This window comes from Ornithorhynchus anatinus, chromosome 18 (assembly GCF_004115215.2).
Source record: "Ornithorhynchus anatinus isolate Pmale09 chromosome 18, mOrnAna1.pri.v4, whole genome shotgun sequence".
Taxonomy (NCBI): domain Eukaryota; kingdom Metazoa; phylum Chordata; class Mammalia; order Monotremata; family Ornithorhynchidae; genus Ornithorhynchus; species Ornithorhynchus anatinus.
The window spans coordinates 40313771-40328717 of NC_041745.1; the positions used below are offsets into that span (position 1 = coordinate 40313771).

The 14947-nt window shown below is 47.1% G+C and overlaps 1 protein-coding gene across 1 annotated transcript in view; it reads left to right on the forward strand.

The window, feature by feature from the left end:
* Positions 1–882, forward strand: part of DNAI4 (dynein axonemal intermediate chain 4) — a 42651-nt gene extending 41769 nt beyond the window's left edge. Inside the window, exon 17 of the mRNA XM_029046789.2 lies at positions 696–882. Coding sequence (XP_028902622.1) covers positions 696–746 — 51 coding nt within the window. The 3' untranslated portion in view covers positions 747–882. The remainder of the gene's footprint in view (positions 1–695) is intronic.
* The last annotated feature ends 14065 nt before the right edge of the window (positions 883–14947 follow it).

Below are 14947 nucleotides of genomic sequence, written 5' to 3' on the forward strand. Positions count from 1 at the left end.
GTTGCTCCTCCCAAAATGCCTAATGTTCCACCAACCTATCGATCAATGGTATTTACTGAGCGCTTACTGTGAGTAGAGAACTGTACTAAGCACTTGGGAGGGTACGCTATAACAGAGTCGGAAGACACATTTCCTGCCCACGACGAATAGTCTAGAGGAAAATTAGGCTCTGGGATAACTGGGAACATAGAACGTTCAGGGAAGTTCTTGGTGTGGGCAGGAGATGTGCCTGTTTACTGTTATATTGTACTATCCCAAGTGCTTAGTTCAGTGCTTTGTGCACAGTAAGCACTCAATAAATACGAATGAATTGGGAGTCCTTCAGAAAAGCTCTCTCAACAAACTAGGGCACGGTCATACCATCCTGAATATTTGTAACGTCCCCTTCCCTCACGCCAGTGGTTTGGGTTGGAGGGGGGAATGAACATGGCGCTAACTCTCAGAATGCTGTGGGACCTAATGGGAAGATGGGCAGAGTCTGCCCAGGTCATCCAAGACTATGGAGGGCCAGGAGGGTCAGCCTCCAGAGCCCAGCCAAACCAGGTCAACAGTCACCCTCTGGACAAGACTTTCCCTGAGAAAGAGCAGGTTCACAACAGGCGTTGGAAAGAGAAGTAGTTCCTTCAGCCACGTTTGAAAATGACTCCGTTTCCGGGCTTCTCATCCTAATTTTGTGACCTTTTCCTCCCATCTAGGAGGATGCGATACACGCTTTATTTGGAAGTGCACCACCCAGCCAGAAGTAATTTTTTGACCCTCACGCTTGTGTTTAAACAAAGAAGATGGCGGGATGCCATATAACCGATCAAGGCCGTAAAAGAGATTCAGTTTGACTTTTGGAAGAGGCGACGTATTACAAATAAAACAATTTCCACATTAAAAGCCATTTGATATCTGTCGGGTGAAAGACGGAGTTGAGACCACAAGCGAGGCGCTGCCGTCATAAACTAATCCCAAACCGCTGTTTGAAAAGCCCAGGTTTTCCTATGGAAAGCCCCAGTATTCCCATGGAATTCCCCATCATCCTCCCTGTGGGTCTCAAAGAAGCCCAAATTACAATCTCACCACTGGGAGCGGGAAAAGAGAATCATTAATCCCAAGAGAATCACAGTCAAATCTTTTCTGTGTCTTGGAGACGGAAAGCCTCCAGTGAGGTATGAATAATTTGGGTATTTTTTCCTCTTTGCTATTTTTTTTCCCAGAGACATTCAACAGGGGCGTGGTTAATACCTTCGCATAAACCAGGATTAAGGGTTGAAGCTGTCACAGTACCCCAGTATTCATTCATTCATTCAATCATATTTATTGAGCGCTTATTGTGTTTAGAGCACTGTACCAAACCCAGGGGCTGCTGCAAAACCCAGTAGGAGCAGTTAATAATAGTACTTGTTAAGCAGTTACTCTATGCCAGGCACTGTACTAAGCGCTGAGATGGAGACAAGCAAATCAAGTTGGACACAGTCCCTGTCCCACATGGGGCTCACTGTCTCAATCCCCATTTTACAGATGAGGTAACTGAGGCTCACAGAAGCGAAGTGACTTGCTCAAGGCCACACAGCAGACAAATGGCAGAGCTGAAATTAGAACCCATGACCTTCCGGCTGGGCTGTGCTTTCTCACCATCCCCATCCCCTAGCTTTTTATGACAAAGTAATAAATACCATCGGTTGATTCACCCACGGTCTTGGAAAGAAACAGCCTCATGGGTAGATGTGGGGTTCTGGGATAAAGGATTCCATGGAAAGATCACCGCCCTAACCTTGGTGGACACAGGTCAGGGATAGTTTTATTTTCCGGTGGCGATGATCTACAGCGTATTTTAAGAGAGTTTTGACCTGTGGTAGGAAAGTTTACTGAGACAGGCCTAGGGGATGACTGGGCTCCATGAAATATAAAGTATCCTTAAACAAGGGCAGAAAGACGCTCCAGTAAAACCCAACCTCAGAGACGACTTTTACATGCTTCATCTAATCACAAGGGAGAATCTCTCTGATTCACATTCTCTACCCGGCAAAGCCACTTCAAAGAAAGCAGTTTCGGGGCTTTTACCAGGACACAGAGCAGCAGCGTGGCCTAGCGGATAGAAAATAGGCCTGGGAGTCAGAAGGATCTGGGTTCTGATCCTGCTCCGCCCCTTGTCTGCCGTGTGACCTGGGGCAAGTCAAGTCATTTCTTTGTGCCTCAGTTACCTGATCTGTAAATTGGGGATTAAGACTATGAGCCGCATGTGGGACAGGGGCTGTGTCCAATCTAATTAACTTGTATCTACCCCAGTACTTAGTACACTGCCTGGCACATGGTGAGCGCTTACTAAGTGCCATTTTAAAAAAGCAACAAAACAAGATGTAAATGAACTTTGCATCAGTTCACATTCATTATCATCACCACCACCATCATCATCAATGGTAATTTTTGAGCATTTAATGCAGAGCACTGTACTAAGTGCTCGTGAGAGTATACAACAGAGTTGACAGATTCGTTCCCTGCCCACAGTGAGCTTATTGCACTCCATAAAATGTCGGCTATTACATCATTCTGATCAGGACTAAATAAAACTGGACTGAACTGGTGAAAATTTAGATGGAGAAATTTAGAGTTCCCACCAGATTTCTATCTTCTTGATTATCACCATGATGGTTCTGTTCTTTCCCTTTTACATTTCTCCCTCAACTCTCTTTGAGAAATAGTCAAAATGATCATTTCGTCATATTTTCAGTAGTCATATGACCCAAGGAAGACCCATGAGGGACAGGGACTGTGTCTGACTTTCTCATCTTCAATCTAGTGCCATGCTTGGCACACAGTAAGTGCTTACCAAATACCCCAGTGATTACTGTGTAATCTTTACACTCGGTTATAGTAAGGATTAAGGCATTTTCCTGGCCAGGGCCAAGATTTATACACTGTGGCTGGTATACAATAGCAGACCCTCCCTCCAGCCTCCTTGTTCAGTAAGACCGCTTCTATGAGAAAATAATTTCAATTCATTCGGACCCAGTCCTGGGGTAAGCTCCTGGGGGCATCAATATATCGATCAATCAATCGTATTCATTGAGCACTTACCGTGTGCAGAGCACCGTAAGAAGCACTTGGATGAGTCCAATGTAGTAGAGTTGGTAGACGCATTCCTTTCCAACCACAAGCTTTCAGTCTTCTTCTTCAGTAGTATTTATTGAGCACTTACTATGTGCAGAGCACTGAACCAAGCGCTTGGAATGTACAAATCGGTAACAGATAGAGACAGTCCCTGCCCTCTGACGGGCTCACAGTCTAATCGGGGGAGACGGACAGACGAGAACGATAGCAATAAATAGAATCGAGGGGATGAACATCTCATTAAAACAACAGCAAATAAATAGAATCGAGGCAATGTACATTTCATTAACAAAATAAATAGGGTAATGAAAATATATACAGTTGAGCGGACGAGTACAGTGCTGAGGGGATGGGAAGGGAGAGGGGGAGAAGCAGAGGGAAATGGGGGGAAAAGAGGGTTTAGCTGCGGAGAGGTGAAGGTGGGGGGGAGTCTAGAGTCTAGACTTCAGTCTAGACTTACAGTCTAGAGGGGGAGACAGACATTAATGGAAATAAAGAAAATATGGATATGGATATAAGTGCTGCGGGGCTGGGAGAGGGATGATGAAAGGGAGCAAGTCAAGGCGGCACAGAAGGGAAGGGGAGGAGAAGAAAGGGGAGCTTAGTCAGGGAAGGCCTCTTGGAGGAGATGGGTCTTTAACAAGATTTTGAAGTGGGGGAGGATCACTGTCAGATATCGGAAAGGTTCGGGCTTCACTGGGGGAGAGCCTGGGGCGTGGGAGAAAGATGCCAGAAAGCTGAGAGGAAAAGGGAAAGGCTGGGCCAGGAAAGACTGCCCGGAGCAGCATCTCTGCCCCGACTCATTCCAAGGAGAAGCTGTTTCTGCACGGGATCATGCCTAACCAACTCTGTTGTACTCTATTATTACTGTCACTATGAATCAACACCTTATCGGGGCAGGAGAGTTGGCATCCACCTATGAAGCTTAGAGCTATGCCATTGAGAAATTTTCTTTCTTCGGGGTTACCCATAATGGAAAGGTCTAAGCTGAAGCATCAGAGTTGATTCATCTGTTCTGGGCAGCAGCCGCATGTCAAAGGGGAATCAGCAGAGTCAAAGGAGGATGATCGAACAATCAAAATATTGATCAGAGGTAACGGCAGATACTAAAGTTTTTACTTTGCAGAAGAAGGTGACGGTAAACACTTCTGTATTTTTACCAAGAAAACTCTATGCATAAATCCTAAAGTCGCTATGAATCGGAAATGATTCGAGGGCATTGGATGATGATGGTATCTGATAAGCGCTCACTCTCTGTCAAGCACCGTTTTCCTTTTTTGGTATGGTATTTGTTTAGCTCTTACTAAGTGCCAGGCACCGTACTAAGCGCTGGGGTAGATTCATGCTAATCAGAGTGGATAAAAGTCCATGTCCCACATGGGGCTCACAATCTTCATCCCCATTTTACGGATGTGGTAGCTAATAATGGAAATAACTGTGGTACCTGTTAAGTGCTCGCTCTGTGCCGAGCACTGTTCTAAGTTCTAGGGGAGATACCCGTTAATCAGGTTGGACGCGGTTCCTGTCTCACATAGGGCTCACACTCTTAATCCCTATCTTACAGATCAGGGAACTGAAGCCCAGAGAAGTGAAGTAACTTGCCCAAGATCACACAGCAGACAAGTGGCAGAGCCGGGATTAGAACCCAGATCTTTCTGACTCCTAAGCCAGTGCTCCATCTACTAAGTCGCACTGCTTCTATAGCACTCTTCTAAGCGTTGGGGGAGATGAAGTTAATTAGGTCAGAGACAGGCCCCGTCCCTCCTGGAACTCACAAACACAATGAGCGCCCAATAGCCCGGATTGATGCGGAATCATCCGCTTGGCTCGTGTACTCACTTCAGTACTTGGTGTATGAATCCTCACATGGAAGTTGTCAACAAATTCGCATCCAGTTTTCAACCCCGAAGAGCCCGTGCGGGGCAGAGCAGAGCAAAATGGTGAACGGCAGTGGTTTAGAGCGAGTCTTGTGAACCCGGGAGAAAAATTCCCCTGCGCCCACGCCACTGGGACTTCCCAGCAGCCTCTACTCCAGCATGGGTAAGGTGAGCAATCACCAGCCGCGTGAGGCCTTCTCAACTTTGAGAACATGGGCAAGGCGGTGGCTGACACTCTGGTTGTTGGACTGAGCTGGGAAGAACCTCAAACTCTGACCCTCTAACTCCGAGACCCTCGCTGGCTGTGTGACCTCGGGCAAGTCACTTCACTTCTCTGTGCCTCTGTTACCTCATCTGTAGATTGGGGTTTAAGACTGTGAGCCCTACGCCGGACAGCGACTGTGTCCCACCCAAATATCTTTTACTACTCCAGTGCTTAGCACAGTGTCTGGTACATAGTAAGCGCTTAACATAAACCATTATTTTTATTATTATTACTGTAGGACTAGTCTCCCTCCTACTTAGACTGGAAGCCCCATGTAGGACCTGATTATCTTGTATCTACCCTAGTGCTTAGTACGGACTTCCAGTAAGCACTCACCAAATATCACAGTTAGTATCAATATTATTACTGCTCTTGGACTTATTTTTCTTCCCCTGTGTTTTTTTTATCATTTATCCTTCCTTATGTTTCTGTCACCAACACCATCTCGCCTCTTTATATTCGGATTCTGAGCCCCTGTGGGAAAGAGGGGACAGGGACTGCATCTAATTCTCACCTACCCATTTTTATTTTTTCCCCTAGCACTCACTACAGTGTTTTGTACAAAGAGGGCACTGAATAAATACAGCGTGGCTCAGTGGAAAGAGCCCGGGCTTGGGAGTCAGAGGTCAAGAGTTCGAATCCCGGCTCTGCCACTTGTCAGCTGTGTGACTGTGGGCAAGCCACTTCACTTCTCTGTGCCTCAGTTCCCTCATTTGTAAAATGGGGATGAAGACTGTGAGCCTCACATGGGACAACCTGATGACCCTGTATCTGCCCCAGTGCTTAGAACAGTGCTCTGCACATAGTAAGCGCTTAACAAATACCAACATTATTATTAGTACTTCTATTTGCTCACCCTATATTTTGCTTTCCCTTGAAAGTTAGAAAGAGACAGACCAGCAGGACTCAAAGAACAGGACCCTCAGGGATGCAGTGAAAGGAACAGACTGTAGACCGTAAGCTCTTTGTGGGCAGGGAACGTAACTATCGGCCCTGTTCTATTGTAATCTCCCAACCACTTAGCTCTGCACACAGTAAGCAGCAGTGTGGCTTAGTGGAAAGAGCCCGGGCTTGGGAGTCCGAGGTTGTGTGTTCTAATCCTCGCTCCGCCACTTGTCAGCTGTTCGACTTTGGGCAAGTCATTTAAATTCTCTGTGCCTCAGTTACCTCATCTGTAAAATGGGGATTAAGACTGTGAGCCCCACGAGGGACAACCTGATCACCTCGTATCTCCTCCAGGGCTTGGAACAACGCTTTGCACGTAGTAAGTGCTTAACGAATACCAACATTTATTATTACTAAATAACTATCATTATTATTATTACTAAATATGAACAATCGATCGATTGATTGATTGAATAGTCTTAGTAGGGCTAGGGGCATATAGGGCTCTGGCTCTGGCCCTGGCCCTGGCCCTGGCCCTGGCCTAGGGGGGCTGAAGATATAGTGTTGGCTCACAGGCCTCCGGGCAAGCTAAGTTCAGCATTGCTTAGTGGCTAGACCCTGGGCCTGGGAGTCAGAAGGACCTGGGTTCTAATGCTGGCTCTGCCCCATGTCTGCTGTGTGACCTTGGGCCAGTCACTTCCCTTCTCTGGGCCTCAATTACCTCTTCCGTAAAATGAGGACGAATAATAATAAATAGTAATGATGGTATTTCTCAAATGCTTACTATGTGCCTTACACTGTTCTAAGCTCTGGGGTAGATGCGAGGTCATCAGGTTGTCCCACGTGAGGTTCACTGTCTAAATCCCCATTTTACAGATGCAGTAACTGAGACACAGATGAAGATTGTGAGCCCCATGTGGGACAGGGATTGTGTCCGACCTGATTAACTTTTATCTACCCCAGCACTTAGAACAGCGCTTGGCACATAGTAAGCGCTTAACAAGTACTATAATAATAATACTGAGGCTCCATACCTTTCTCCAGGCTGGAACCATAACTCTACTGCTAAACCCTGGACAAAATTTCTGGGCAGGAGTCAGCCTTTTTTTGTTTTCTTTTCACAGCGGGAACTGCAGGCACACTCAGCGGGTCTCGGTTTTTCCACGTCTTTGTGACTTGTTTGTTCAACGGCAACATGGTCAGTGTGCAAAACCCATTCTCCAAATTGCCGCACGTTTAGTAGACCATTAGCGTTCTTTTCCTGGGGCAGGGAACCGGCGTTACGATCAATCCCAAAGATTGACAATTCATACGAAACTAATTCCTGGATAGGAAAGACATCATCTTGGAGAAGAGGCCCATTAAGATGAATCATATATTAAAATCACCTCAGCGCTAATAAATAGAGGGAGGTCTGACTTTTTATTAAGGAGGCAATTGTGTACAAACCAGAAGAAGCCATGAATAATGAACTTCTACCGCTTCTGTGCTCTCCTCGGGTAAGTAAACGCAAGAAACGATACCAGGAAGCTCACCGTCCCAGGATCTGGGATGAGGTTTTACGGCTCCTCGTGTAATGTACTTTGAAACCACCCTAATGAATTTCTTACTGCATTTTCCAAGTCATTACCCACATTTTCAGCTTTTTAATGAGATTTTATAAATCAGTAAAAGGCTCCCATGTTAAAACGAAAAGGCAAAGCTGGAAGCCACAGCAATTTCCTCTCCACCAAATTGGAGGCTTCAGCCAACTCTGCAGACTTTCCAAACAAAATCTGTCTCTTCTGAGGAGGACAAAAAGAGAATCTGTTTGAGTTTAGCAAAATTCCTTAAATGCTACCAGACTCCCTCTGGATTGGAAACTAGTGAGTAGGAATCAGAGACCACCCTCTACCCAAGAAAACCCCGAGTGTAACTGCTTCTTATGTCCTAGGGGATAGAGCATGGGCCTGAGAGTCAGAAGGACGTGGGGTCTAATCCCGGATCCGCTCAAACGGGGGAAAGCAAATATAAAAACATGGACAAATGGCCTAATCAGAACAAATCAACTGACTGATGTGTGTTGAGTGCTGGGGGCTTGTTGGGCCCTTGAACTTAAGTGGTGCCAAAGGGATATTTCCTCTGAAAAAAAATCTGAGAAGCAACGTGACCTAGTGGATAGAGCATGGCCCTGGGAGTCAGAGGGACCTGGGTTCTAAGTCTGGCTCCGCCACCTGTCAGCTACATGACCTCAGGCAAGTCACTAAAGTTTTCTGTGCCTCAGTTACCTCATCTGCAAAATGGGGATTAATATTTGTTAAGCACTTACTACGTGCCAGGCACTATATTAAGCAGTGGTATAGAGACAAGTTAATCAGGTTGGACTCAGTCCATGTTTCCCATAATAACAATAATTTGGGTATTTGTTAAGTGCTTACTATGTGCCAAGCACTGTTCTAAGTGCTGGGTAGATACAAGGTAATCAGGTTGTCCCACATGGGGCTCACAGTCTTCATCCCTGTTTTACAGATGAGGTAACTGAGGTGCAGAGAAGTGAAGTGATTTGCCCAAGGTCACACAGTTGACAAGTGGCGGAGCTGGGATTCGAACCCAGATCCTTCTGACTCCCAGGCCTGGGCTCTAGCCACTAAAGCCACACGCAAACCCAAGTGGGGCATGGATTGTGTCCAACCTGATTATCTTGTATCTACCTTGGGCAGGTCACTTCATTTCTCTGGGCCATAGTTACCTCATCTGTACAATGGGGATAGAGACTCTGATCCCTATGTGGACAGGGACAATGCCCAACCCGATTAGTTTGTATCTACCCCAGTGCTTAGAACAGTGTTTGGCACATACTAAGTGCTTAACAAATACCATCATCATTATTATTATTGCTTAGTATAGGACCTGGCACATAGTGACTGCTTAACAAATATCATTTAAAAAATAGTTTCCCACCAAACCACCCCCATAAACCCTCAGCCAGAGAGTTTAGGAGGACCTTTCTCATTCCAGCTGGAGGAAGGTTTCTTGAGAAATACTGTTTCCCAGCACCTGTGCATGAATGTGGCTTTGCTAGACACTCCTCAGACCAACGCTCAGTTCCTGCCTTCGAGGGATTGACATCTGGGCCAGAAGCAGTGCGGTTTAGTGGCTAGAGGTCCGTGCAGAGCTGGGTTGTAACTTATTGTTTCATAGGGTGTATGATAAAAATAATACTAATTACGATATTTGCCAAGTGCTATGTGCTAAGCTGTTCTAAGCTCTGCGGTAGATATGAGATGATTAGGTTGGACACGGTCCCTCTCCCACACGGGGCTCATAGTCTTAATCCCCATTTTGCAGATGAGGTAACAGGCACACAGAAGTAAAGTAACTTGCCTAAGGTCACACAGCAGATAGGTGGCAAGGCCAGGATTAGAACCCATGACCTCTGACTCCCAAACCCATGCTCTCTCCCCTCTATTGTCTTTTCTGTGTAAAGACACCTGCACAATGAATCCCAGAAACACTGTCTGCTCATAACCACCCCCATAGCACTTCGATCCACATCTTATGTGCCCTATTATATAAACATTAACTCATCTAACAGTGATGGTGTCTATCAAGCGCTTGCATATGCCGAACACTGGGCTAGAGACAAAATAATCGTATCGGTGTCGGTCTCTGACCCGTCTAAAAGAAAGGGAAGATATTTTCCCCCATTTTACAGATGAGGAAACTAGGCGCCCAGAGAAGTTCAGTAATCAATCGATCACTGATATTTACCGAGCGCTTACTGGGTACAGAGCCCCGTACTAAGCGCTTGGGAGAATCCGATACATCGTTAGACCCGATACCTGCCCACAGGGAACTTAGGGTCCACAGGAAGCATGTCCCCAGCGTGACTGATCAAGGCTCAGGAAGTGATATTGAGACTTGCCCATCCCTCCTCATATCAAAAAAACCCAAAGGGAAACCCTCTTTACTCTTGGCTTTAATGTTCCCCGCTAGCCGCACCCGGAGAGTTTCCATTCCTCGACCAGTCACGGCTACGGGAGGAAGAGTCAAGCAGAGGCCTCCCCGTTCCGTTCCTAGCTTGGGCAGTGGTTAGCGAGGGGAAGGCCATCTGCTACGAGTCAAAGCTCACCCGTGCTGGGCAGCAGCGGTACGGGAGAGAGGCGAGGGCGGAGACTAAAGTTTGCTGCGCAGAAGGCGGCAATGGTAAACCACTTCCGTATTTTTACCAAGAAAAGTCTGCGGGTACACAACCAGAACGATTGCCGATGGAGAGCGGGGCGTCCTGGGAGAGACGTGAGTGTCGCTATGGGTCCGAAGCGACTCGACGGCATAAGACAAGCCCACTAGCTTTTTCCATTTTTGCACTGGCTCTCTTCACCTGCGACTCCTCGGATCGCATCCTTCACATTCTCCACGCTCTCTGTAGCTTGCATTCTCCTCTGCTCACATGCTCCTCTGCTCGAATGTTGCTAGGAAGCACCATGACCTAGTAGGTAATAATAATAATAATAATTATGTCGGTATTTGTTAAGCGCTTACTTCGTGCCGAGCACTGTTCTAAGCGCTGGGGTAGATACGAGGTAATCAGGTTGTCCCACGTGAGGCTCACAGTTAATCCCCATTTTACAGACGAGGTAACTGAGGCACAGAGAAGTGAAGTGACTTGCCCACAGTCAAACAGCTGACAAGTGGCAGAGCCGGGATTCAAACCCATGACCTCTGACTCCCAAGCCCGGGCTCTTTCCACTGAGCCACGCTGCTTCTCTAGGTAGAGCCCAGGCCTGGAAGTCAGAAGGACCTGGGTTCTAATCCCGGCTCCACCACTTGTCTGCTGTGTCACCTTGGGCAAGTCACTTCATTTCTCTGGGCCTCAGTTACCTCCTCTGTAAAATGGAGATTAAGACTGTGAGGCCCATGTGGGACAGGGACTGTGTCCAACCTGCTTAACTTGTGTCTACCCAGCATGTAGAACAGTGCTTGGCACATTGTAAGGGCTTGATAAGTACCAACCTGATTAGCTTGTATCTACCCCAGCACTTAGAACAGTGCTTGACACATAGTAAGTGCTTAACAAATACTATTATTATTATTATTCCTCCTTCCCAAGTTCATCTCTTAATTGAACCTCACTCTAGGCTCCTCCACCAAAGACCCTTTGCTTACACTCTTTCCCAGACTCAAACTCCCTCCCCACAAAATCTGCCCCACCTCAGCCCTCCTCAATCTCACAGCCTTCCTAAAATTCCATCTCCTCCACGTCTTCCCCAACAACCAGCACCCCAAGCTGTATCAACCCAACAACAACAATAATAACAATTCCGGTATTTGTTAAGTGCTTACTATATGTCAAGCACTGTTCTCAGCACTGGGGTTGATATAAGGTAATCAGGTCATCCCAAGTAGGGCTCACCGTCTTAATCCCCATTTTACAGATGAGGCACCTGGAGCACAGAGAGGTTAAGTGGTTTGCCCAAGGTCACACAGCAGACAAGCGTTGGAGCTGGAATTAGAACCCACGTCCTCTGACTCCCAAGACCGTGCTCTTTCCACTAAGCCACGCTGCTTCTCGTACTGGCCCGATTTCTTCTGAACTCATTTATACCCATCCTCATTCCTGGAACATTCAGTGAATTTTCTCAGATCCCACCGCTTGTAATTATTTTTTATGTTCATCTCTCGTTAGGCTGCAAACCCCTTCAGGGCAAGGACTGTGTCTTTAGCTTCCACTGCCATTTCTCACTCGCTAAGCACACACTGATGGCATTCAGTAACTCAATCTTGAGCTTCTGGAAGTCAGGGAATGTGACTCTTCTGTTTCACTCTCATAAGTGTTTAGTACAGGGCTTTGCACCCAATGAGTACTGTAGATTCATTCATTCATTCAATAGTATTTATTGAGTGCTTACTATGTGCAGAGCACTGTTCTAAGCGCTTGGAGTGGACAATTCAGCAGCAGAGAGAGACAATCCCTGCCCAATGACGGGCTCACAGTCTCGATTGATTGATCGAGACCCAGTAGGTTCAAAACATCCCTGACTCTACTGCCCACCCTGCTCTGCCCAGGCTGAAATTCCCACCTGGAATTCAAAGCTTCGGGAGCAGTCGATAGGGGTAGCATGGCTTAGTGGATAGAACACGGACCTGGGAGTCAGAAGGACCTGGGTTCTAATCCTGCTTCGGCCACCTGTCTGCTGCGTGACCTTAAGCAAGTCACTTAACTTCTCTGTGCCTCAGTTACCTCATCTGTAAAATGAAGAGAAGAGTGTGAGCCCCATATGGGACAGGGACTTGCCCAACCTGATTAACTTGTTTGATCCCCAGCACTTAGAACAGTGCTTGGCACATAGTACTTGTCAGCTGTGTGACTGTGGGCAAGTCACTTAACTTCTCGGTGCCTCAGTTACCTCATTGTAAAATGGGGATGAACCGTGAGCCTCACGTGGGACAACCTGATCACCTTGTGTCTACCCCAGCGCTTAGAACAGTGCTCTGCACATAGTAAGCGCTTAACAAATACCAACATTATTATTAGTAGTAGTAAGATTAACTTGTATCATCCCCAGCACTTAGAACAGTGCTTGGCACAGAGTAAGTGCTTAACAAGCACCATCATTATTATTGTTATTATTATTAAATGTCAAATGAAAATGAACTAGCCAGTTAAGCCGGACCTCAGGAAAGCTTTTCAGAACCCGCCCGGCGTTCCTTTAGACTCCCCGTTGCCCAACGAAGACTCATGAACAGGTTGGGCCAACGGGCTTTTACGATAAAGGAAAAACATTTTCTGCCAAAGGGAACGTTTCCTTTCTGTCTACCGAAGGGCACCTGTCTCTTGCGGTTTGGGTTTGTGCCACCGACAGTTACCCATGGGGCTGTTGAAACCCACGGTCACCGCTGAGGGTCATTTGGACGGACAGGGCCGGGGGGCCGGAGATGGGAGAGTTTAGGGAAACACCCGAAGGACAGAGAGACTATCAGCAGGGAGGGCAGGTGCTATCACTGACTTAAGGACTGTTTGAACTGAATCGTCAAAACCCGTTACCGAACGGCGAGACTTAGCGTCTGTGCTCAACAGATATCACGAACCCATGTGTCCGCCCCAGGTGGAGGGAGAGTGACTACAAATTGGCCCTGATTTGGCCGGTTGTCCGGGCTGGGTTTCAGGACTCAACTTCCAACCGGTCTTCTCTTCCACCAGTGGTCACCGCCGCAGACGCCGGGAAGGTTTCCCCGCTGCTCCTGCCTCTGCTTTCCCTCCTAGGATTCATCTTGGAAGTCAGAAGCGAAGGAACCATAAAGCTCTGTGGGCGAGAGTTGATCAGAGCCATCATTTTCATGTGCGGGCGTTCCAAATGGAAGCGTCGTTTGGATCTTGGCCTGGAGGACGTACTAGGTAACTGGAGGAAAAAACTGCTCACCGCGAGGCCTAGGGGAAAGAGAAAATCTACAGTCCTCTGGACTGTAAGCTCATCGTGGGCAGGGAATGTGTCTGTTTATTGTTGTATTGTACTCTCCCAAGTGCTCAGTACAGTGGTCTGCACACAGTAAGCGTTCAGTAAATATGATCGACTGAATGAAGAGAACAGGGTTTAGGGGGCTTGGGTTTGACCTCTGGCCCAGCCACTGGCCTGCTGGGTGACCTGGGACACTAGGGCCTCAGTTTCCTCATAATTATGGTACTTGTTAAGCACTCATTAAGTGCCGAGCACTGTTCCAAGCGCTGGGGTAGATATAAGTCATTCGGGTTGGACAGAGTCTCTGTCCCACATGGGGCTCACATTCTTAATCCCCATTTTACCTATGAGGTAACTGAGGCCCAGAGAAGTGAAGTGATTCGCCCAAGGTCACACAGCTAGACACGTGGCGGAGCCGGGATTAAAATGCCTTACCTCAGGGATGTTGAGAGGATGAATTACTGGGGTTGATGTGAATTGACTGTGCTCTACCCAGGCCCCAAATTCTCAATTTGGAAGGACAAAGAAAATTTTACAAACAGATTCTAGGGCTTCCAGAAGACTGGTGATGCCAGTTTGAGACTCTGTGTTCTCTGCTGGGAGAAAAGAATAGCTCAGTAGACTAGCTTGGAAATTCATCCAACTTCATTTGCTCAAATCCTTATTTCAAAGCTGTGAACCCAGTTCAGGCGTTCGAGTGAGTTCAAAATATTTCCACATTAAAACCCAATCGAGGTGCCCTTGGTTTCAGGCTGGAGGATTTCATTGCATGTTATAAGCATTTAGTACAGTGCTCGGCACACAGTAAGCGCTCAATAAATACAGCTGAATGAATGAATGGCCTGTGCTAACAAAAGCTTTTTAGAAAATGGTTTAGAATAATATGTTTGACTAACTAGAGCTGCTTGCTGCTGGCTGGCCAACCCCCCTAAATGACTCCTTACGCATGCGACCATGTTGAGCGATCACTAGGGGATATTGGGTTGGGACAGAGAGGTTTCTAGGTTTTCAGTCGTTGCTAAGGAGCAACAGGGCAGTGTGGTTTTACAAGGAGCCTGTCAGTCTGCAGCTGGACAAGCAGAGGAAGGTTTAAATATGGGAGCAGGGCCCTCTGGCCAGATGTTTTCGCAATAAGTTGGGATGTACTAGTGATTACGAGAAGCAGCCTGGTGTAGTGGATAGAGGGCGGGCCTGGGAGTCAGAAGGTCATGGGTTCTAATCCCAGCTCTGCCACTTGTCTGCTGTGTGACCTTAAGCAGGTCCCTTAACTTCTCTGGGCTTCAGTTACCTCATCTGTAAAATGGGGCTGCAGCCTGGGAGCCCCTCGTGGGCCAGGGACTATGTCCAACCCGATTTGTTTGTAACCACTCCAGAGCTTAATCTCGTGC